This window comes from Nematolebias whitei, chromosome 16, assembly GCF_014905685.2.
Source record: "Nematolebias whitei isolate Nwh7 chromosome 16, NemWhi1, whole genome shotgun sequence".
In the NCBI taxonomy this organism is placed as follows: domain Eukaryota; kingdom Metazoa; phylum Chordata; class Actinopteri; order Cyprinodontiformes; family Rivulidae; genus Nematolebias; species Nematolebias whitei.
The window spans coordinates 13004255-13026358 of NC_056513.1; the positions used below are offsets into that span (position 1 = coordinate 13004255).

Below are 22104 nucleotides of genomic sequence, written 5' to 3' on the forward strand. Positions count from 1 at the left end.
GGACACGCACCACAGAGGCTGAGTAATATCCATTGACAAACTAAAACTACTAGAACAGAATGACACACCACAAATAAACTAAACATATTTTTAAAATAAACATACCTCTAAAATAACTTTACAATCAGGTAGTCTGCAGGGAACAGCGTAAACACATAGGTCACGTTAAGGTGTGCTCGTATCGATGTGATTAAAACCGTTTTATTTACACAGCGCATATGACGTCTGCCTCTATGCGACTGTAGGAGTCTTTCCAGTAAACCCAGCTGCACGCTCCTCAGCTTGACTTTGCTCATTTTCAGAGGTAAGCAGCCTTTGTGGCGTCTTCTCAGCAGATTCTTCGCTGTCGACGAGCGCGCTTTGCACCCGCGATGGATTTGGAGAGAGAAACGTCTGACCGACGTCCAGGACGTCTAGGCTAGTCGTCGCAGCGACCTCAGAATCGCTGAAGATCGTGTTTGAGAAAACAGAGTTAAAAGTGAACATGGAGCCAAGAAGCGACTCCTGCACTGGAGATTTGTGGCGCTTTGTGAGAACAACGGCAGGATCTCTTGGAGGTTTAGCGGGAGGGACGAGCTCCGGCTCGCTGCTCTTAGAGCCTCGTTCCTGACTCAGATCCGGTGTTTCTTCTTGTGCATCGTTCTCCTCAGAAACCCGAGCAGGCTCGGTCTTAATGGTCCCTCTGCAGTCGCTGCTGACGCTGAAGCGTCGAGACGAGCCCTCTGCTGTGGAAATGACGCTGCTGGAACGGGGCAGGCCTTTCGGGGACCTGAACTCGTTCAGTTGCCCTTCTTTTATGAGAGGGGTGGAGAAGCAGTTGAGGCAGCCAGACATGGAGGAGGATTTCCCCTGAACATACAGCACTGTGATTGGGGAATAGGCAGAAGCTCGAGTGGTTTCATTTTTTAGGGTTATCCCATTAAGCTCTGAGTTGATTTTGCTAACACCTCCTGTGTCTGATGAGCGGCGTGTCACCTTGCCTTTTGCCCTACGGATGGTTTTAGTACCTCTTGTGAGCCAGAAGTCTTGAGCCAACACAACATCTTTCTCTTTTTGTACAGGCTGGGTATCTGAGCTCTGGATGTGGGCAGCTGTCCCAGCAGAAGTTTTCTCTTTGTGCTGCAGCTGTGTATGCCGTTGGGGGGTGGATGCATCACTAGGTGGCTGCAGGGTGGAGGAGTTGTGAGATGGGGGCTTTTGGACAGGACTGCTGCCGTTGGACCACGGCTCATTTTCCAAGCTCAAGCTAAGCTCACCGCTGCTCTCACTTTGGGCTCGACTATGGACTGCATCCAGCCCTGGAAAGAAATTAGAATCACATTTAAAAAAAATCTATAACACAAAATATTCAAAATTCTAAGCTGTGTAAAATATAAATGAGAAATGTAGAACAGAATGTAATGAACTGAAATTCCATCAACACACATCTTATTAACGATTAAATATGGTTAGCTTAAACAGCTGCTAGAGTTCTTGGAGGGGAACCTCGTCCCATTCTTATCTGAAAGATCTTTGCTCAATTTGTTGCAAGATGGGAGTATGTTGTCTGAAACCTGCATGTGCATTTCTGCATCGGTAGAGCCTTTCCAGATGTGGAAGCTGCCCATAATAGTGTGACAAATTTTAAAATTAGGATGATAATATGAACTGTAGATGATGGGACATTCAAAATATTCCCAATTCTCCACTGAGGAACATTATTTTAAAGTTGTACTTCTATTTTTAGCTGCAGTCTTTTGCAGATGGGTGAGCCCCAGCCCATCTTTACTTCTAAGAGATTCGACCACTTTAAAATGCTCTTTTTTATATTCGGTCCTCTTACTGACCTGTTTCCTGTTAGCCCAGTGTATCTGCCCGCTGTTCATTCATACCACCACTTACTTTTACAACCTTTTGTTGCCCCTCTTCCAACTTTTCTGGGAAGTGTTACTGTCATAACATTCAACATTTCTTAATTTCAACATTTGATATATTTACTATATTCCACTGTAAATAAAATATTGTTATAGAGATGCACCGATCCTATAGCAGTATCGTTATCAAAAAATTCTCGATCGTGTATTGGTAGAGATGCACAGATCTGATATTAGTATCAATGTTGGTACAGGTATTGAAAAATTCTAGATCGGGTATCACTGACAACGTGACGATCCATCAGGACAGGAGCTGATTGCTGTTTATTTATCTGCCAACCAAGCTAGTGAACCTATTGTTTTCTTCATCTTATTTTAGCTCCTTTATTATTTATTTGACATTATATGAAGAATTCCTGAACCATTTGAAAGGTTTGTTGAAGTTTCTTTTTTTCACGTTTAACCAAAGTTGTCAACTTATTGTTTTTGTCACTTTCAGTATCTTTATTATTATTTATTTTACATTGGATGTTATACTCACAATTGCACCGACTGAACAAATTTTGTGTGTTTAATAAGTTTGCTGTACTGATGCAGAACTTTCAATAAATTTGTAATTCAGTACATTTACATCTGTGTTTAAAAAACAAATGTTTTAAGTTAAATCAACACTGTTTTTCTGTAACATATCGGTATCAATCTCAAGTATCGTATCGGAAGTGAAAAAAAGTGGATCCGTGCATCTCTAATTATATAAATCATTAAATTTTATTTTCTAAAACATCTTTTAGCTGTATCATATTTCTTATGGCCAACAGGGAGCAGCAGAGTCGTCTTCCTGAACCAGTTGCTGGCCTCTGTGAGCAGCCAAGAGATTAATTTAAAAATAAGGTCATGATTGCAGTTTGACGGGTTGACCCTAATTCCTGAGCTGGCTACACATCTGCATGCCGACTGAATCCTCTAAACAAATGTCCAGAAGGATTTACCGTGATTCTGCAGCTCGTCGCCGTCCTCGCATCCAGATGGGACAGTGCCAACATTCGAATCTTTGTCTGCAAGGCATAAAATGAGAAATCACTTCTGTAGATATAAAGTGGCTGACAGTATAACTGCTTAACAAAAAAGCATGCCCGGGTTGTTATAGTTTTTCCAACGTATTCTACTTTGGCATTGATGAGAATGAATGGAAATGGACGAGTGGTGTTTGAATTGCCTCTACCTGTCACCCACAGCGCAGAAACATCTGGAGCAGTGTCAGTGATGGAGCTGTTGAAATGTTTGGATGGCAGAGCGGTGGGATGGTGAAGGAGGGATAAAATGGAGGTAGTGAAGGATGAGGTCAGCCGGTCTTCCTCCACGTCGGCCTCTGACCCTTCCTGCTTTGCCTCAGATGAGGCTGAAGGGTGGGATAAGCTGCTCAAGGCTACGTTGATGGTGAAAGGAATGGAAGAAGTGGATGGGGGGTGGGGGTGGGGGTGGGGGGGGATAGACAGGTGAAACGGCCAAGAAGATTACGAGGAATCCATTGTTTTCCTTTAATTTTGGGCAGCACAGATTTATACTCTGAAACTGTGGATTCCCCGGACTGCAGTGAGCTTCTGGCGGGGCGAAGCTCACGCAGCATCAGTGTTTTCCTGCAATGCAGCATTCTTCTTCTCAGCTGTTCTAATAATACATCAGGGATCTGCTTTAAAACAGCAGAAACACAAAACGCTTAAAGCTTGAACGCTGTTGAAAATAACTCGTCCTGATTGGGTCAAGTTTGATGAAATGTTGGCTTTGATGAACTCACTAGGATCGTTGACAACAATGCATGTTAAGCTGGTGTTTTGACAGCATCACAGCTGAGAAAGCAGGATAAAGCACAGGCAACGCAGAAATGTGTGCAGTGAGCATAACAGACAAGGTAGCAGTGACAACAGAAGCAGATACGAGGATCAAAGTCTTTCTTACACATGGAACGACGGAAGAGGAACTTGACTTTGTCTCTGTTCTTTAGCCTGCTTCTCAAACGGGGAAACTTTTTCAAGGGGGCTTTTTGTGGCAAAGTGTGACCACGAGACGCAGACATATGGTGATGGGAGGGCAGGAAGAAACAAGGGGAAAAGGGAATCCAACGGTGAAGAGAGTAGAGAATAAATACAAATGGACAAGAGACACAGGGAAGATAAACAAAGAGACACACTGGATGAGTTTTTGGACATGAGATGTAATATTTACTTGATTTAACAGGATGAAAAAAACGATCAGTCAAGAAATCCTAATGAATTATTATCACCTGAAACCAAAAGGCGAAGGCTGGCGGTGTTTGACTTTTAGCAAATGATCTTGTATCACTGCACAGATTTTAATAAAACTTGTAGAAATCTTTGGATGTACCTCTACAACTGAATAACTTTTACAGTTAACTTGATTCAAGATGGCTGTGAATTGACTGCGGCTGTGGTTGAAGATGAAACGACAGCTGACTCACTGATGCCTCCCTGGATCAGACACGAGCAAACGTCTGAATCATCTGCTCGTGACAGATGACCTCATGAGTTTCAGAAGGTCATACTCACTGCTGTGACGCAGCTGCGACGTGGCTTCACCTGCTAAGGTGGAGGCCGAGCCTCCGGATCCGTCCAAGCTAATGAAGGAGCCGAGGTCCTGAGAGGCAAACTGGGGCTCGGCGGCAGCTGGGTTTGAAGTTTCCGATGCGTGCTCACGGCTGCTGGATTTGATTAGCTTCTTGAATTTCAGAGCAATCCAGTTTCCACGTCTGTGAGCAAATTCAGGAAGAATGAAAAACAATATAAACATAACCGGCCAACTTGGCAAATGAAAATAAAGAGGGCTGATATTCAGGTTTGAAATAAAAATATTATTGCTAAGAATAAATATTCCTTTTTATATAGAAGAGGATTGGGGTAGTCAGAATTTATATTGTTTAAAATACAGTCTTTTCTGAGAATTCTGACTTTAATATCAGAATTTTTACTTTTTTACTCAGAATTTTGAGATTAAAACCAAAATCTTGACTTTTTTCTCACAATATCTGAATTCTGAGATTAAAATCAGAATTATGACTAACTTCAGAATTCTGAAAAAAAAAAATAAAAAAAATAAAATCACTGTGGCACTAATCCTCTTCCACACTTTTAAAGCTGAAATTTTATACACATATTACAAAACTGACAACTACCCATAAAAATATTATTGCTAAGAATAAATACTGCTCTTTTATATGAATATATATTTATTTCATGGGACATTTAATTAATTACTTGTATGTTTAATGATTTAACGATGTATTGAATAATTAAATGACACGTGATGTCTTTATTTATTTAATTTTGTCACATTCCACCCTTCACACATATTTTTGGAGTTCTTCTTTTTTTTTTAAAAAGTACAACTTTACCGTTCAGGCGTTTTGGTTTTGAATGGACAATTTAAACTTAGAATTTATTGTCTGTAAAAAAGAAGAGGATGACACTGTGACAGGTTACACACCTGCGAGGAGGTGAAGGTTCATAAAACTTGTACTGGTCCATGATCTTTTCCTCCAGCTTCTCCTTCTGCCTCCTCAAATCGTTCAGTTTGTCACTGAACAAACACAGAAAGAAATGTTCATAATATTAGGTTATTTGTTAAAACCTGTGGAATTTATGTGTCTGTTCATTTTTAATATTGTAGGAAGGCTTCAAACAACAAACATAAATATCTTAGTTTTAGTGTTTGGGAAAATTTTGGCCAACTGTCAATGCATTGTTTTAAAAAAAAAGATCGAAACAGATAAAAAAAAAAAAAATTAAACCAGAGACTTTTGGTACATTTTTTGTAAAACTTGTTCATTTCATTGTTATAGTTTTTTGTTATTATTATTTTTTTTAACATAGAATAATTATTGAACTCTATCCCTTTTGATTGGCAGGTTTAAAGAGGAACAAAAGTGTTCATTATAAACCTAAATGTACTTATTTATGATCATTTTTTAAAATAATTATATGTTTTTTTTTAATACAACATAATGCAAATACAGTACAGTAGTCCCTCGCTACTTCGTGGTTTTTCACTTATCGCGGGTCTTCAGGGTACGGATCCTCTGCGATAAACAAGAGACTACTGTATAGCAAATACTGAAGTCGGCTTTGTTTTATTGTGGGTCTTACATATACTGTCGCTCTTCAACATGAAACATATTTTTGCTTTCCATGTTCTGCTCCAACAAGGTGCGGTTTTGTAACATCAGTGTCTCAATCTGGGCGAGCAGGTGACGATTTTCTTCCTCCAGGTTTCCTTTCAACTGACCCAGCAACTAAGAATCACATGGAAAGGTAGGCATAAACATAAATATAAAAACATAAAGTTGTATGGAAATCTTTATATTCGGCTAAAAGAGCCACCAGAAAGTAAACCAACGTTAGTTTTATCAGTATTGTAACATTATTTAAGAGCTTGGGAGCATTCTGCATGACCTCACCTCACACTGGTTGCTGAGTTTTGTGGAGGTGATGTCCAGCTCCTGAAACTCCTTTTTGAGTTTGGAAAAGTCCGCCTCCAGCCAGGTGTGCTCCAGCTTGGACCCATTCAGCTGGCTCTTGAGCTGCTTGTGGTCTTCTGTCAGTGCCTCGTTGTCATTCAGAAGCTGTCGGTACGTCTGGTTAAGCCTTGAAATAAAACACGCAGCAATAACAACATACTAAAACATAATCTGGTTGTATGCTCCAGTGCTTGTGGATGTTTGTGTTTTTCTACCAGTCTTTCTCATCCCGCAGTCTGCCGCATTCAGCTGTTGTTGTCTGATGCTGTTCTTTCTCCAGTACCATCCTCATCTGATCCTCCTTCAGAGTCTTCTCCAGGTCCTCAAGCTTGGTTTGCTGCTGCAATAAATTGTTGTACCTGAAAAGATCCCAACGGACACAGACACCGACATTAGAGACCTAGCATACTGCCTGCCACCAGATCATCTTGTTTTAGGAAATGATGGAACTGATGTGGTCAAAACAAAACAAAACACAATTTCATGCAATATTTCACATGATCTAGTGCAGAGGCCTGAAACCTTTATGATCAAAAGAACCATTTTTACGCCTTCGTTCACTAAATTAAAAGTGTTCAGAGCCACAACAACCTGCTACAACTGTGATTATCAACTGGTGGCCCATGGGCCACTTTAGGTTTGTTGGAGGGGGCTTTTGTGGCCACTAGGGATGACATTATAAAGCAAAAAATAGCTAATGATTTTTAACATTTATTTATATTTTTACAATTGGGGGGGGGTTAGTTTTTTAAATTAATAAAAACTATGAACTATGCAGATCTATGTAATTTTTCGAATTGTGGGGAAAAAAAAAGAAGTATAGAAATAAAGCATAAAATAAAAGTGAGCATGTTTTACTCCTTGTACTATACCCAGTATTTACATATTTGCAAAAGAAATGACAGGAAAACAGTTAAAATTAGTAATTTTATTGTTGTTTATATAACAACCAATAACATTCAGTTTTATGTCAGTTTTGGTCAAAGCTTGAAAGAGCCGCTGCAGAAGAACCAAAGAGCCGCACGTGGCTCCAGAGCTGCAGACCCTGATCTAGTGATGTTTTTGCTAGGAGTATGCTGCGAATGACTTTCAGCTACTTTTTATTTTATTTTATTCTTTTCGGCTGCTCCCTTCTTCAGGGGTTGCCACAGTGAACGAAGTCGCACGAAGACTCGGCGATTATTTTTACGCCGGACGCCCTTCTTGATGCAATCACAGACCACTGAGCTACCACAGCCCTCTGTGTGGAGCAGAGAGCTGCCATAGAGCACCCGTGGGAGCAGATGATGAGGGTTAAGGGTCTTACTCAGGGGCCCAGAGTGGGGCAAATGAAGGTGGAGGCAGGTGTGGGTGCTTCACCTTTTCCACCCACACTTTGATGTTGCTGGTACCGGGAGTTGAACCGGCGATCTTCTGACCACAGGCCTATCTTAGCTAGTACTACTCCTGTAGCTACTACTACACTAAATTTTAGTTCAGTATATGTATAATTCACATAATGGCAAAGCTTTTTACACAGCTCTCAACCAGTCAGTGATCAGAGTACAAGTTGGGGATCAATCTCAGCTACGACCACACCAGATTTGACCTCAGTATTTGTAAAACTGACTGAGATATAGCCAGCGACCATGTGAAATACAGGTGGTAAAAACACACATGAAAAGCTTTTGCATAGGGTTTGACAAAAAATTCAACTGTAAGACTGAACGGATGTATACCTGTACATATTAAAGGATTTAGAAAAAAGTTCCTGTTTCAAAGGCACCTCCCCGTGTCTCGTCCCACCTACCTGTCTTGTAACGTGCGGTGCTCCAGTTCCAGTGTGCGGTGGGCGTTTTTCAGGCAGGCTTGTTTGCCCATCAGGACCTCATACTCCATGGCTTGGCGCTCGTGCAGAACCGTCAGACGCTCGTGATCTCGTAACAGCTGCTCGTGAGCTCTGCGCAGCTCTTCACGAGTCCGCACAGCGCCGTCCCTCTCACTTTCAACCCCGGACTGCTGCTGCTGCAGTTGAGCATTCTGGGCCATGAGGGAGGCGCTCTGCGAGTTCAATGTCGACTTCTCCACCTGGCGAGGACAGCCGGTGAATGAATGTAGCATAAATACAGTAGCTTGAGTGGATTGGGGATTACCACAGACTATTCTAAAACTTGTTGTCTGAAGATTATTGCAGTTTAGTTTAGTAGTGGCACCTGCAGGTTAGCGTTGTGTGTTTGCAGAGCTGTGTTGTTCTCCTGAAGGGAAGCAGCCTGCCTCTGCAGGGCGAGGATTTGAGCCTGCTGACTTGCAGACTGACTTTCTAGCTGTTTCAGTTGACTCTGCGTTGCCTCACGTTCTGCCTCCAGTGTCGCATTCTGCAGAGGAGGAACAAGAGGAAACAGATGAAGCAGGAGTGGGTGAGGACAATTAATTTTCTTCACTCTTTACTACACTTGTTTACTTGTTTTGAACTCGTTAAAGCACCAGCAGGTCCGTTTACTGACCAGCAACAGCTTCATTAATGTAGTCACCCTTTAATAATCAGAACTCTGTCGCTAAATCCATTCATTATAGGAAATTCTATACCATAACAAATGAATTTTCATCCAAATGAGGAGACCGAACACGATCTTACGGTTCTCTCCACTTCAATGAGGCGGTCTTTAATCTGCAGCAGCTCCTTGGTGGCCTCCTGATTCTCCCGCAGCCATTCAGTCATGGACCTGCTGGTCTCTGTTGGAGGGCTGGAGCTCGATGTTGTCCACTCCTCTTCTTCCTGCCGCCTCTGTTGTAAAGCCTCATGGTTCAGCTTCATCTGTGGGATGAAGAGGGTTAGAACACCTGGATCTTGAGAATGTAACAGACCTGAAGGTTAAAACGTTCCCCCGTGACTTACAGTCTTCAGATCGTGACGCAGCTGCTGGTTGAGGCAGGATGATTCCTGCAGACGAGCTTCCAGAGCAGCTATCTTGTCATCTTTAATTTGCAAAGAGGTTTTAAGAGATGACTCCAGCTCTGATTCCAGCATCTTAAACCTGCTGTAAGATGAAACAAGATGATTTGATGTAAAAAAAAACAAAAAAAAACTTGGTCTAATGAGACCAACAGCTCTGAGCAGTAAGCACCTGCTGTCTGGTGTTTCAGGCTGTCTACTCTCCTGGTTAAGGACTTTGGTCTCCTGCTCATGGCTCAGCCTCTCCACTTCAGTGTCACTCTGTTGGGTTTTTAGCTTCTCACTCACCAGCTCCTGAAGATGGACAATATGACACAATTACATTTATTAGGTTCTTGTTCTTACTTGCAACATGGCTAATACGTTAAGCTAGTCAAATGGTTGGTTCAAGACTTTCAGTCAAAAGAAATAACTCTGTCTGTCAGTCTCACGCTCCATTCTTCCCTCACTCATGAACAAAACCTTGAACTCCTCCTCTTGAGGCAGAACCTCACCCTCGACCTGAAGAGGGCAATCCACCCTTTTCCAACTGATGCCCTCAGATTTGGAGGAGCTGATCCACCGTGAATATTGAGCTAATTAATATTTAGAATAACTAAACAAAAATGTTTAACAAACATGACAATTAATGCAAGCATTATTTAGCCATTAAATGTATTTAGAGTACTCTTCTTAACGACGTCCTTGCTTAAGAAAATGCATTTTTTCTGCTTTCTAATAATAAATGTATTTTTTCTGAATTAATTTTAAGGAAATCATCCTAATCAGATGATGAGACAGAATAAACATGTGTCTTTAATTAGTAAATGTGTGGTCCATATGTTAAATGAGCTTGTAAGGCATTTTTGCAACTATGACATTTAGTTTAGTAATTGTAATTTGCTGATAATGCTGTCAAATTTTATTTTTCTACTTTCTATCATATTAAATGCAAATGTAGCAAATGGAAAACTTGTGGTTTTGATTAGAAATGTAAAACAGCGCTCCTTGTAAAGTGAAAAACACAGTGAAGACTAAAACATGTGCATACAAGATAAATACCCTTACAGTGACAAAAATAATGTATTCAGTCTGTCCTCACCTGCCTGAGGGTTGCCAGGGTCTTCTGGTCAATAGCTATTTGTTTGGTCAGTTCTCTGTTGTTGCTCTCGAGGTTTTTGACCCTCCCTGAAGTTTCCCTTAAACCCTCCACCTCCTGCAGTAGGAAACGAAACTCTCTTTCCAAGCTAGCCATGGAAACGTTACGGTTGTCTAAGTTAGCTTCTTGAATTTCTGCCTGAAACAGATGAAGATACACAAGAAGTCATTCAAACAATAAACAGTGTAAGTTTTAATATCCAGCCTTGTGTTAGAAACTGACCAGTGTCCATCATAAAAACAGTTTTCTACCTGCTGCCGGAGCCGTCGATTCTCTTTCTCCAGCTGCCTCTTGTCTCTTTCCAGAGCGCTGGTTTCACGCTCCAGGTTCTGCTTCTCTGTTTCCAGCTGCTCCAAGCGTCTCGCAGAAAGCCGAAGATCTTCTAAGGATGCCTGCAGAGTCTGGTTTTCAGCTTCCAGCTCATGAACTTCTGCCTCCAGACGCTGAACCTTCCGCTCTCAAAAGACAAAGGAGAGTAAAAGAGAGAAAGAAAGAGAGATAGAGACAGACAACCAGATAGATGGATTTTTTGGATAGATAGATGGATGGATGGATGGATAGATGGATAGATAGATAGAGATAGACAGATATAGATAGATAAATATAGAGATAGAAAGATAGAGATAGAAAGATAGAGATAGATAGATAAGATAGATAGATAGATAGATAGATAGATATAGATAGATAGATAGATGATAGAGGAGAGATGGACAGATATAGACAGATACAGATAGATAAATAGATAGAGATAGAAAGATAGACATACATAGACAGATAGATAGATAGATGGAACAAGATGGATAGATAGAGATAGATGATAGATAGATAGAGATAGATGATAGATAGATGATAGATAGAACAAGAAGGATAGATAGAGAAATAGAGAGATAGAACATGATGGATAGATAAATAGACAGACAGACAGATAGATAGATAGTTTATTAATCTGAGATAGTTTATTAATCTGAGATAGTTTATTAATCTGTAACATATGTCTCATTTGACTTTATATGTATTGGTTAATTGATCTACAGGACCTACCGGCGTTGTAAAGGGAAGTTTGTAGCTGCTGATTAGCTGTGTGCAGACCCCTGCATTTAACTTCCAGTCGCTTTGAGAGCTTGATGGAGTAAGAAGAACGTGCAGGCAGATCTGTGAAGATGTCATGACAAGGACTGCTGCTCTTTGAGCTGTAGGAGTGATCATCTGATCCAACAACACAATGTAGTTTGTTGTTAGTATTCTGCAAAACGTCCAAATCTGAAAGATGTTTGTTGAAATGTTCTGGATTATTTGTGAGAAAGATCTCGCTGTGGACTCCCTCCAGGTTTTCTGCAACAGTCTCTTGATGACAGTTTGAGTGTCCATTCTGTGATAGTGCATTGTGGCGGTACACATCAGGAAGGCTTTCTGTAACTGAGCAGGAGGTTTGCATCTTGGAGGAGTCCTCTGTTGAAGAGGTAGAGTTGTTGGTGCTGCACACCTCATAGTGCATGCTGAATTTGGAGTTTGTCCTGAGCTCTTCAATGATCCTCAGCAAACTTTGGTTCTCTTTTTCCAGCTTCAGTATTTGACTTCGTGTTTGCTCACTGACCTCTTCGCTCAGAGTTTGCTGTCCTTTAGAAAAAATATACAACCACTGTTAACTTTTGCTGCAAAGAAGGTGGACACCTCAGATGTAACGATTGCAAGTGGTAAACAATGTCCCCTGTCGTAAATATAATAAATGCTTGTAGTGTTCGAGATGGGTTTTTCAAGTTTTTCTGGAGTGGAACTGAACAGGGAGTGTAAGTAAACATTGTTTTAGGTGCAATATATTCTAGTGGGTAGGTGTGACTCTGTGTATAAGAACAAAGGTAGGTTTGTTTATATATTAATTGTTTTTCATGTCCCAGGCAGCGCAGTGATGGATTCTGGTAAGTGAAGGGAGCAATTTTATCCATGACCAGGTGCAACAACAGAGCCAGAGGGTGGCTAATAGTGGCCTTGGCTACCATAGAATAATTTTCAGGCACCCAGTAATTAGAAGAAACTAAATATGACATACGCTTGTCTGCAGTAGCTCGGTGGTCAGCTGTGGCACCACCAAACTGTTTGATCCACTATGTGACAGTGCTATTTATAAGACTGAGTTTGTTTGTGGCTCCTCAGACTGATGAAGTCTTTTGGATGAAAGACGAAACGTTCATCAGGTCATCTTGAATTTTAAGTGGCAGCCGGAAATTTTTCATGCCTAGATGCAGCTGCACACCAAAATGGAATTTGGCACATTGTTTATTTTTCAAGTGATCCAGCTCACAATGTTAACATGTATACATATAAGCAGCCATGTCTGATTGTGACATGACAACTCAGTTTTCAAAAGGAACCTTTCTTACGCCTACATGTAGACACAAACCAAAATGGAATTCGGTACCTCACTGATTTTTTAAGTTGTCATGTTCACAACATGCACGGACGGACGGACAGAAGGTACCGGTATTTCCAATTATGTATTTTCGTTTTGTGATGGGAACAAAAAGAGTAGATGAGTGTTGAAATATCAGACCCATCTAAATACCGTATCCTCTTACAAAGCACAACCACATGACTCGCTGGTGGCTTGGTTGCAAACCAAGAATTCAGTGAGCTTGAAACTAAAAATATTTACCCATTTTCTCACAATTTGTAATAGCATCTAGTCTCTAACAGCTGCATCCAATGATAAAACACATCTGTTGGCTATACATATGGCTATAGAGTACTACTGTTCTCACCATGGGGGGCTTCGGTGCTCCTGGAGAGCTGCTCCAGCTCCCAGCCCAGGTGTTGGGATTCCTCCATGCTCCTCCTCTGTGCCAAACAAAGAGCCAGATTCTCCTCCTGGAGCTCCTTAATGCACCTTATATCCGATTCCTTATCCTAAAACCAAATCACAAACTAGATGAATTGCATTTCCTGCGAAAATGTAGTGTGAATGCTTATTGCTGAAGAACTTGTTGAAAAACAGCTGAAATTATTTATTAACCTTTATTTAACCGGGCAAATCCCACTGAGATCACAGATTTCTTTTGCAAGGGAGGCCTGGGCCTGAAGGCAACCTAACGTGCAGGGTTTTGGTCTGTGGGAGGAAACTAGAGTACCCGGAGAAAACCCACGCAAGCACGAGAAGAACATGTAAACTTCACACAGAAAGACCCCAGGTCTATACTGGGGATTGAACCCAGGACCTTCTTGCTGTGAGGCAACAGTGCTAACCATTGAGCCATCATGCTGCCTTTTGAAATTAGTTATAAAAAAAGTGCTGAAATGCAGCTGAAATGGAAGAACAAGTCTAACTTAGCAGAAGAAAGTGGAAAGAACACATATTCACTGAATTAGATTTTAAAAATCAGAAATTAGCACAACAATTAGGAAATTAGCTAAAAACAGCTGAATTTAGAAAAAAAAATTGCTGAAAAGTAGCTGAAAAGTAGCTGAAAAGGCCGAAATAAGATTAAACTACCAGAAGGAAGCGGAAGGATGAGCTTAAAATGTTGAATTAGCTGAAAAAGCTAAATTTAGCGCAAAAACAGCTGAATAGTAAATATCAGAAAAAAAGCTGAATGGAGCTGAAATTAGCAGAAAGAAGTTAACTAAACTAAAAGAAAGAAATCACCACAAAAAAACTTGAATTTATCTGAAAACAGCTAAAAAATGCTAAAAAAAGTAGCTGAAAAGGTAAGACTAGCTTAAATTAGCAGAAGAAAGCAGAAAGTTTGCTGTTTGCTGAAAGAAGCAGAAATGAGTACAAAAAAGTGGAAATTATCGGAAAAAAGCTGAACAAAGCAAAAAACTGAAAAGTAAATACTAAAAAAGCTGAAAAAAGCTGAAATTACTAGAAGGAAGTGGTAGACAGCACATTTTGGCTGAATTAGGCTTAAAAATGTTGAAATGAGTGGACATAATGTGGAAAATTGCTGAAAAAGCTAAAATTAGCGTAAAAACAGCTAAATAGTAAATGAAAGCAGAAAAAGCTGAAACTAGATGAAAGGAGCATAACAAGTTGAAATTAGCAAAAAGAAGTTAGAAGAAGCACAAAAATGTTGTAGTTAGCGTTAGCAGAAAGAATCTAAAAGGTGCACAAAAAAGCTGAAAAAAAAACCACAGCTGAAATTAGCTGAAAGTAGCTGAAAACAGTAGAGCAGTAAAAGGTTGTCAACAGATCTAAAGATCTGAAGGATGTAAAATGAACTCAATTCATTTTCTACAAGGAAAAAAGTGGCAGAAAAGGCAAAATATTTCAAAAAGCTAAAGTTGCACCAATACCCAAAGTCATAGCAGAACTGTCCTGAAAGGGCTGAACATTTTGATTTGTTGAAATAGCACAAAAATTGTGGAAAGAGAAAGATGCTGAAGAACGTACGGAAGAAAAATGGATCACAATAGTGAGAATGCTTCATAAACATTCACACAACTAGCATCATAAGTACAGGAAGAAAATACACCTAGCGTAAGAACTACATGCCCATTCAATTAAAATCTTATTTATTAAATCTTTTTAAATACATTGTGTCCTTCTCCTTCAGTTTCATTGGCATTGTGCACTTAGTATCATCCTTTTTTGGGGGAGTGGTGGCGCAGAGGTTAGAGAAGGTGGGCCTGTGATCGGAAGATCGCCGGTTCAAGCCCCGGCACTGACAACATCAAAAATGTGGGTGATGTAGGTGAAGCACCCACACCTGCCCCCACCCTCATTCGCTCCATCCTGGGCCCATGAGCAAGGCCCTTAACCCCCATCTGCTCCCTAAACAGGTCTCTCTTGAAAATGAGTTCTCGAGTCTCAATGAGACTACCTGGATAAATGAAAAAAAAAAAAAGTGTACATGTCTGACCTGCTCCATATCATGAATCCGGGCCTTCAGCAGCAAACTGTGCTTCTCCAGAAGGTGGATTTTATCTGTCCGAGCCCTCCAGCCTTCCAGCTGATCCTCCAACACCTCTTTGGTCTCTTGCAGCACCCTGTTATCCTCCTTTAGCTCCTGACATGCCAGTGAGATTCATACAGTTCATCCCAAACAATAAAAATTACTCTGGAAAATATTTGGCATATTTTATCTGTACATTTTACTTCAGACAATAAAGAACAGTTTTATCAATGTCATTTTCTAGATTGTTCTAGTATGTGCAGTCAAAGTTAAAGCCCTTGGAGTAACTGACAAAATCTCCAACCTCCACTTTGGTTTTGTAGAACTCCATCTTGTGCAGTTGCTCCCTGTAGCGTCCGATTTCACTCTCCAGCTTGTCCGCCCTGATGGCTCGCTCTCTCAGGGCGTCGAGCTCGTCACGATAGGTGCGGGCGGCACGAGCGGCAACAAGCAGCTGGGAGTTCTAGTTCAAGTTTAAAAGGTAACATAAACACACATCAGTATTTTTTTCATTCCCTTCAAGTATCGCAATACACAGGATAATTTGAAACTGCGCTAAGTACTTTTTACAATCACAGAAAATACACAGGTTTTTTTTTTAAGGAAGGACATTCCCACTCTGACTGATTCAGTTTCTCAACTTACTACGGTTTTGCTTCCTGACAGCTTTTGTCAGTCTTGTTTTAAAGTGGAACGCAAGTGATTAACAAAAAACTCCTGAATAAACGTTTTGTGTGCAGTTGTCAGATTGTGTTAGTTTCAGTTTGTTTTTGCATTATTAACCTCAGAGCTGGAAAAAAAAGAAGTTAATTCTCTGGGTCTGCACAAGATGTTACATGTGAGCTCAGTAGTCACCAATGAATTAACTCCTCCACCGTCACTCATGGACCCAACAGTGACAATTAAAGGTCAAAATATTGCAAATATTACATACATAACCTATTTACAGTCTGATCTGACACTTACTTAAATATATCAAAGTGAGATGTGACACATACTTATTTTTAGGCACTAATTACAGTCACTATTTGTATTTAATATAATGTATAAAACGAAGAATGTGGCTCCCTGGTTTAAAAACCCTAAAGAAGAACTGCCTTAAATCAGCATTCTGTCTGATTCATTCAACCTTTATTTATACAGGTTAGTCGTATGCGTTTGACGACGAGGCGGTCCATGAAGCACTAACAGATAGTCCATTGTCCTGATAAGATGATGGTCAGCCGGCACAGTTCTGATAAGCCTCCACAGAAGATAAGGGGTGGGGGATTGCGATAGACAAAGCTTTTCCTTAGTTTACACATTTCCCAGGAGAAATTGATAAGTCGGTCTGTTTTGAGGCCATCTAGGGAGTCAGATTCAGATATAATTGTTGATTTATTCAGGCAGACTATTTTTTCTTGTCTTACTGGTACTTCCAAGGTCCGAAATGGCTAGATTAGGGTGCATTCTACTGGTGTGTGCTTACGAGCTTCTTCTGAAAAAGAAACCCAGTTATAATTTCAGTTTCTTTATCAAGTTTTTGACATGTGGTTTAAAAGATAGATGGTGCATCAACCAAAATTCCCAAGTATTTGTAAGAATCAACAAACTCAATAGGAACACCATGCATGGATGAGATAGGAGGAAGAACTGCTGGCACCAACGTTCTGTTTGAAAACAACTTCTCTTTGGTTTTATCAGCATTTAGCACCAGTTTGAGATTAAATAAGTCTGACTGAATGATGTAGAAGCTGGAAAACCTTGGCAAATGTGTTAGCTCAGCAATAAACAACAGTATTGTTGGCATAGACATAAAAGGATGTGTCAGGAATGGTTTGACCTACATTATTTACATAAATTGTAAAAAGAGCGGGACCTAAAACTGAGCCTTGTGGCACACCATTAATTAGTGACCGTTAGGTAGCTAGATGAAGTACCGTTATGCCGAACACATTGCCTCTGACCTGAGAGATAGTTTGAGAACCAGCCAACAGTGTGATCTGAGAAGCCAATATCTGAGAGCTTGTGGCATAAGATGTCATGATCGCAAGTATCAAAGGTTTTGGACAGGTCTAAATAAAGTCCTTAGCATCCAAAACTTCAACAACTTCATTAAAAACCTTTAGCGAAGCAGTCATTATGCTGATGACCAGCAGTTCAAGGAAAGATCCATAAGGTGATGTGCTAAACTTGACGTAGAGACGCAGATCGATTCTGCGCTGGTCGGTCGTTACTGTCAGCTCGTACGCTGCTGTAACGACACATGCTGACCTTTCAACAGTCAGCTGATGCTCGAGCATAAAGCTGAGGTCACAGCAGCAGGCTGATGTTCTCTAATCCACTTGTATTCAAACAACACAATCAAATATTTAGGGCCCGTTTCATTACCTAGCTACACATGATTTATTGACACTGGAGTGCTGTAAACATAAAAAAACGTATTGAAGTGGTTGCTGAACCGATAAGATTCAGACTAATTGATGTGGCAATCTAAGCTGCAAGATTTAAAAATCAATCCTGCTATTTAAATCAAAATGTTTAAGGTTTAATTTTGTCTTGGTGAGTGAGCAAGGATTGCATTTGTCATTAGTAATTGAAGCAAAAAATATTTGTATTAGCAGTCTGGGTAAGAAGTTAGAACGTAACCTTTTTGCTAAACATTGTGATTTAGTTTATTTCCGACTTTGTACCTCCTGCTGAATCCTCTTCAGTTCCGTCTCCATGTTCTCCAGCTCATGTCTGCAGTCGAGCATCTGTTCACTCTTCTCCTCTCTGGGGTTGAATGAACAGCGCAGCGATATAATCAGAAGTTGGTGTCAAAGATAATGTCAAAAGGAAAAGGCTGTTAGTGCTGGTGCCACAAATATTAAAGGCAAAGATACATATATGATGTAAAACTTCCACCATACAGCTCACTGAAAACTATTTTATCCTCTTTTCCATATACTGCTGTGTTACTGATATTTTAAATACCGTGCATAAAAGCGTAGAAGAGCAGGTTATATAAAGTCCAGAGTTCAGCTCTGCCTGATGTTTCAGTGTAAAATTATTTGCTTAGAGGCAACTGTTTGTGAATCTGGATGCTTTATTCTTCCAACAAGAGAGGATAAAACACCAGAGAAGCAGTGGAACCGAGACCTGACTGGATCAGAGTTAATGCGTGTGTGGGTCTATGTGTGTGATGAAATGCAAAGCAAATGTGGGTCAGTGGTAGAGCACAGCAGCGAAACCTGCCAAGCAGGCAACAATGTGGGCCAAACTCTGCAGGGCATCTCTTATCCTGGATCATCTCTCTCGCTGCCTCTCATTCACTCTCTACTGGCAGCTCCAGAGAGGAAGAGTCCACACGATTTAACTTCTTATTACAATATCCATAAAGTGAAAAAAAAAAATCAAAAAAGTGATTGTTTTGTGAAAAGATAAAATCAAAGAGAAAAATCACGTGTCTGTTTACTTGATATCTGGTATGAGATATGACAGATATTAGAGTTAGGGATGCACAATATTGGATTTTTAGCTGATATTCGATATGCCAATATGTTAAAACTTATTTGTCCAATAACCGATACCAAATACCGATATTTCCCCCCCTAGACCTACTTACAGAGACTACATAGCTTTCTCTGCTGTAAAATTAAATTACTACATTATTCTGCATGATCTTTGTCAGTTTGGCCTGCTACCAAAATGCAAATGCCAAAAAAAGGGACTGAAAATGATGCTTGGATTATGTTTAATGCCAAATTTATTCATGGTATTTACTCTGTCTAACACAATGACAACACTTGAACAGTGCAAATTTGTAAATTTTCACAAGTCTAAACTCAACCTGTTCACAAGCGACAAGTGAAAAGCGTATAAGTAGTACTGCATTAATAGATATACTTGACAGTTTCTTAAATTAAAAATTAACTTAAAACAGAAGCCTTTTATATCAGTGAGTTATTTTGATGTAATGGCCGATGTCCGATATTTCCCTTTATTGCTAATATCGGCCAATATCGATACCATGCCAATAATATTGTGCATCCCTAATTAGAGTATTTACTTTATGATTTCAAAAAACTTTTCCTTTGATACGGCCAAAAGTTGCAGATGCTCAGATAAAGTACATTTGAGAAAAAAAAAAAAACTGCTTACTTCATCCATCTTCATGCTGCATCATGTTTTATTTGTATTTTGAAGAGATGTAAAGTCTTCTAACAAATAAAACTGAATGGGATGCAGATCAATACTGAGCGCCTATGAAAAAAATAGCTGCATACATTTATGTCACTAAAGTAACGCTAAAAAGTTCCAGTAAAATGCCATCACATGGGACGGCAACGTATACAGTTCTTATAGTAAAACTCTTAAACTTTATTTATTAATAGAAACTTTTATTTTATTATTACTAACTTTTATATTATTATTACTATAAACTTTTCTTTTTTTTATATTACTTTATTTATTACTGTTTTTCTTTTACGTTTTATTGTGGGATGTAACTGGGACCCTGAGTACACGATCTCGTTCCACCACATGTACCACATGTGGTGCGAATGACAAGAAAGAAACTCTGACTTTATGTTTGCTATGACATCATCATTTACAAAGTTAAAATATTCTGAGAATAGAAATATAACCAAGTGTGTTAAAGTCTTAGGTATTCTAATGTATTTTTGTTTCTTAGTGGATTTTTTATTAGATTAAAATTTTATGTTATAGTAGTATTTTTGTGTGATTTTTTTTGTTGCATTTTATTAGTTTTATAGTAATTTTCCATTTATTTTCATTTATAAGTATGATGTTTTGATGTCTAATGCAGAATGATTAAACTTTTGTTGTCATGGGAATTTTCTGTGCAAACTTACTACAGAACATATTTATTTAAATATCAAACTATTCAGTTCCATTAAATATACACAGCATATCTTGAATCTGAAGCTTATTCCTGAAAATTAAATATTTCATCCTAAATTTTGAATTCTTACAGTTCTTGTCTGAGTCGTCTGATCTTTGCCTTGGAGTCCGCCAGCTCTACCCCCAGGTGTTGCTGGGTCCCTGCCTGCTGCTGTTGCATGCTGGGAGAAAAGCTGTCGGCCTGTAGGGTGGAGGGGCTACCGAGCAAGGCTCCTTCTTTCTCCTGCATTAGATCTGCTATGGTCTGCAGAGAAGAATGAATGGTAATGCAACAGGTTGTGAGAAACAGAGAAAAACTCATATATGAAGATGCTGATAAACACTTTTCATATTTATTGATATTCCTTTGCAACTATAACACAGGAAGGAACGTGTTGTAATAATAAGATAAAACTAAACCTCCAGATGTGCGTCTCTCTGGTCCAGAAGCTGTCTGACGAGTGTGGACATGTTCCTCAAAACCGTCCCCACCTCGTCTGGGTGCATTTCATCAGACTCCAACCACTGCAGCTCCAACACGTTCTCCTGACTGTGGGTCAGCTTTAAAACATCAGGGAGAACAATTAGGTAGCTCTGTGGAGAATGAGAGATCCTCGACAAACACAACGATACAACAACACTAAGTGCTGTGGAATGTGAATGTGATACCTCCTGGATATGAGCAGCTATTGCAGCTTTTGTTTCAAAGTCAAGTGTCTGAATCCTCTCAATGTACTCTTCTTTCTTATCACACTGCAAACAGGACAAAACCAGCAGAGCATTTACAAAGGTATTTAGCACAAAGCATGCAGTATTAATTATATTAATTATAATGAATATATTAGCGCTACCTGGACTGCACATCCCAGCAGCAACAGCAAAAGTTTCTTCATTTCATCCAGGCTTTGTTCTACACAAAAAGCAGAAAACTTTAGTTAACTGAGGTGGATCTTTAGAATGGAGGGTGGAGGATCTCTGTCATGAAGTCAGACTGAACAAAGGTATAGTTGATCATTTTAAGGCAAATCTGCAAAGCCCTACCATCACAAGCCAGTGTAGATCTGAGTCTGATATCAGTTTCAGAAAGATAAAACATGCACACTGGGAACGTTTTAAGGTTATGTGCCAAAACAAAAAGCCTTTTGTTAAGAAAATGCTACTAGAGTGACTAAATCCAGCAAGAACTATGTTCACATTTCAGTTTTTCTTTTTCTAAATGTGTGAATGTTGATAGAACATCCACACTATTGTTTTCCTGTTTTTGTTTGCATTACCTGAACTATGAAATTGTATACTTTTCAAAATATTCATTATATTTACAAGTATTTTCCCTTTTGAAAAATAGAAACTTCTTCAGTTCCTTCAAAATCGTTGTTCTATTTTAAATCTTTAGCACACTTGCTCTATTTTGTCTTGTACTACTTTTAGCATTTAGATATCCGTATGCTACTTTTAGCCAATATTTTGCTACTTTTAGTTTTTAGCTAACCTTTTGCTGCTTTTATCTAGCATTTTGTTACTTTTAGTTACTAGCTAGCCTTTTGCTACTTTTAGCAAATATTTAGCTTTTATATGTATTATTTAGCATTTAAGTATCAAAATGATAACTAGGAACTAAAAGTAGTAAAACAACAAAAAAAGTTTAAAGTAGTAAGAGGCTAAACTGTGACTAAATAATACAGTAATAGCTAAATATTTGCTTAAAATATCTAAATGATAGCTAGAAACTAGCAACAAAACAAACTAAAATTTAAAGTAATAAAAGGCTAAACTATATCTAAATAAAAAAAATTTAACCTCTGCAATTTAGCCTCTTGCTACTTTAAATTTTAGTTTGTTTTTTGCTACTTTTAGTTTCTAGCTATCATTTAGCTATTTTAAGCCAATATTTAGCAATTTGTTGT

At 39.4% G+C, this 22104-nt stretch overlaps 1 protein-coding gene across 1 annotated transcript in view; it reads right to left on the reverse strand.

The window, feature by feature from the left end:
• Window positions 1-189: 189 nt before the first annotated feature.
• LOC119423108 (girdin) overlaps window positions 190-22104 on the reverse strand; it is a 27739-nt gene continuing 5824 nt past the window's right edge. Inside the window, exons 5-29 of the mRNA XM_037690519.1 lie at window positions 21052-21110; window positions 20870-20953; window positions 20621-20761; window positions 20293-20465; window positions 18010-18091; window positions 15642-15800; window positions 15305-15451; window positions 13208-13352; window positions 11493-12068; window positions 10703-10908; window positions 10395-10589; window positions 9486-9607; window positions 9257-9398; window positions 8996-9175; window positions 8574-8735; window positions 8171-8448; window positions 6597-6740; window positions 6322-6508; window positions 6011-6156; window positions 5352-5444; window positions 4418-4617; window positions 3810-3890; window positions 3076-3279; window positions 2843-2908; window positions 190-1298 (exon numbers count right to left, since the gene is read on the reverse strand). Coding sequence (XP_037546447.1) covers window positions 232-1298; window positions 2843-2908; window positions 3076-3279; window positions 3810-3890; window positions 4418-4617; window positions 5352-5444; window positions 6011-6156; window positions 6322-6508; window positions 6597-6740; window positions 8171-8448; window positions 8574-8735; window positions 8996-9175; window positions 9257-9398; window positions 9486-9607; window positions 10395-10589; window positions 10703-10908; window positions 11493-12068; window positions 13208-13352; window positions 15305-15451; window positions 15642-15800; window positions 18010-18091; window positions 20293-20465; window positions 20621-20761; window positions 20870-20953; window positions 21052-21110 — 5039 coding nt within the window. The 3' untranslated portion in view covers window positions 190-231. The remainder of the gene's footprint in view (window positions 1299-2842; window positions 2909-3075; window positions 3280-3809; window positions 3891-4417; window positions 4618-5351; window positions 5445-6010; window positions 6157-6321; window positions 6509-6596; window positions 6741-8170; window positions 8449-8573; window positions 8736-8995; window positions 9176-9256; window positions 9399-9485; window positions 9608-10394; window positions 10590-10702; window positions 10909-11492; window positions 12069-13207; window positions 13353-15304; window positions 15452-15641; window positions 15801-18009; window positions 18092-20292; window positions 20466-20620; window positions 20762-20869; window positions 20954-21051; window positions 21111-22104) is intronic.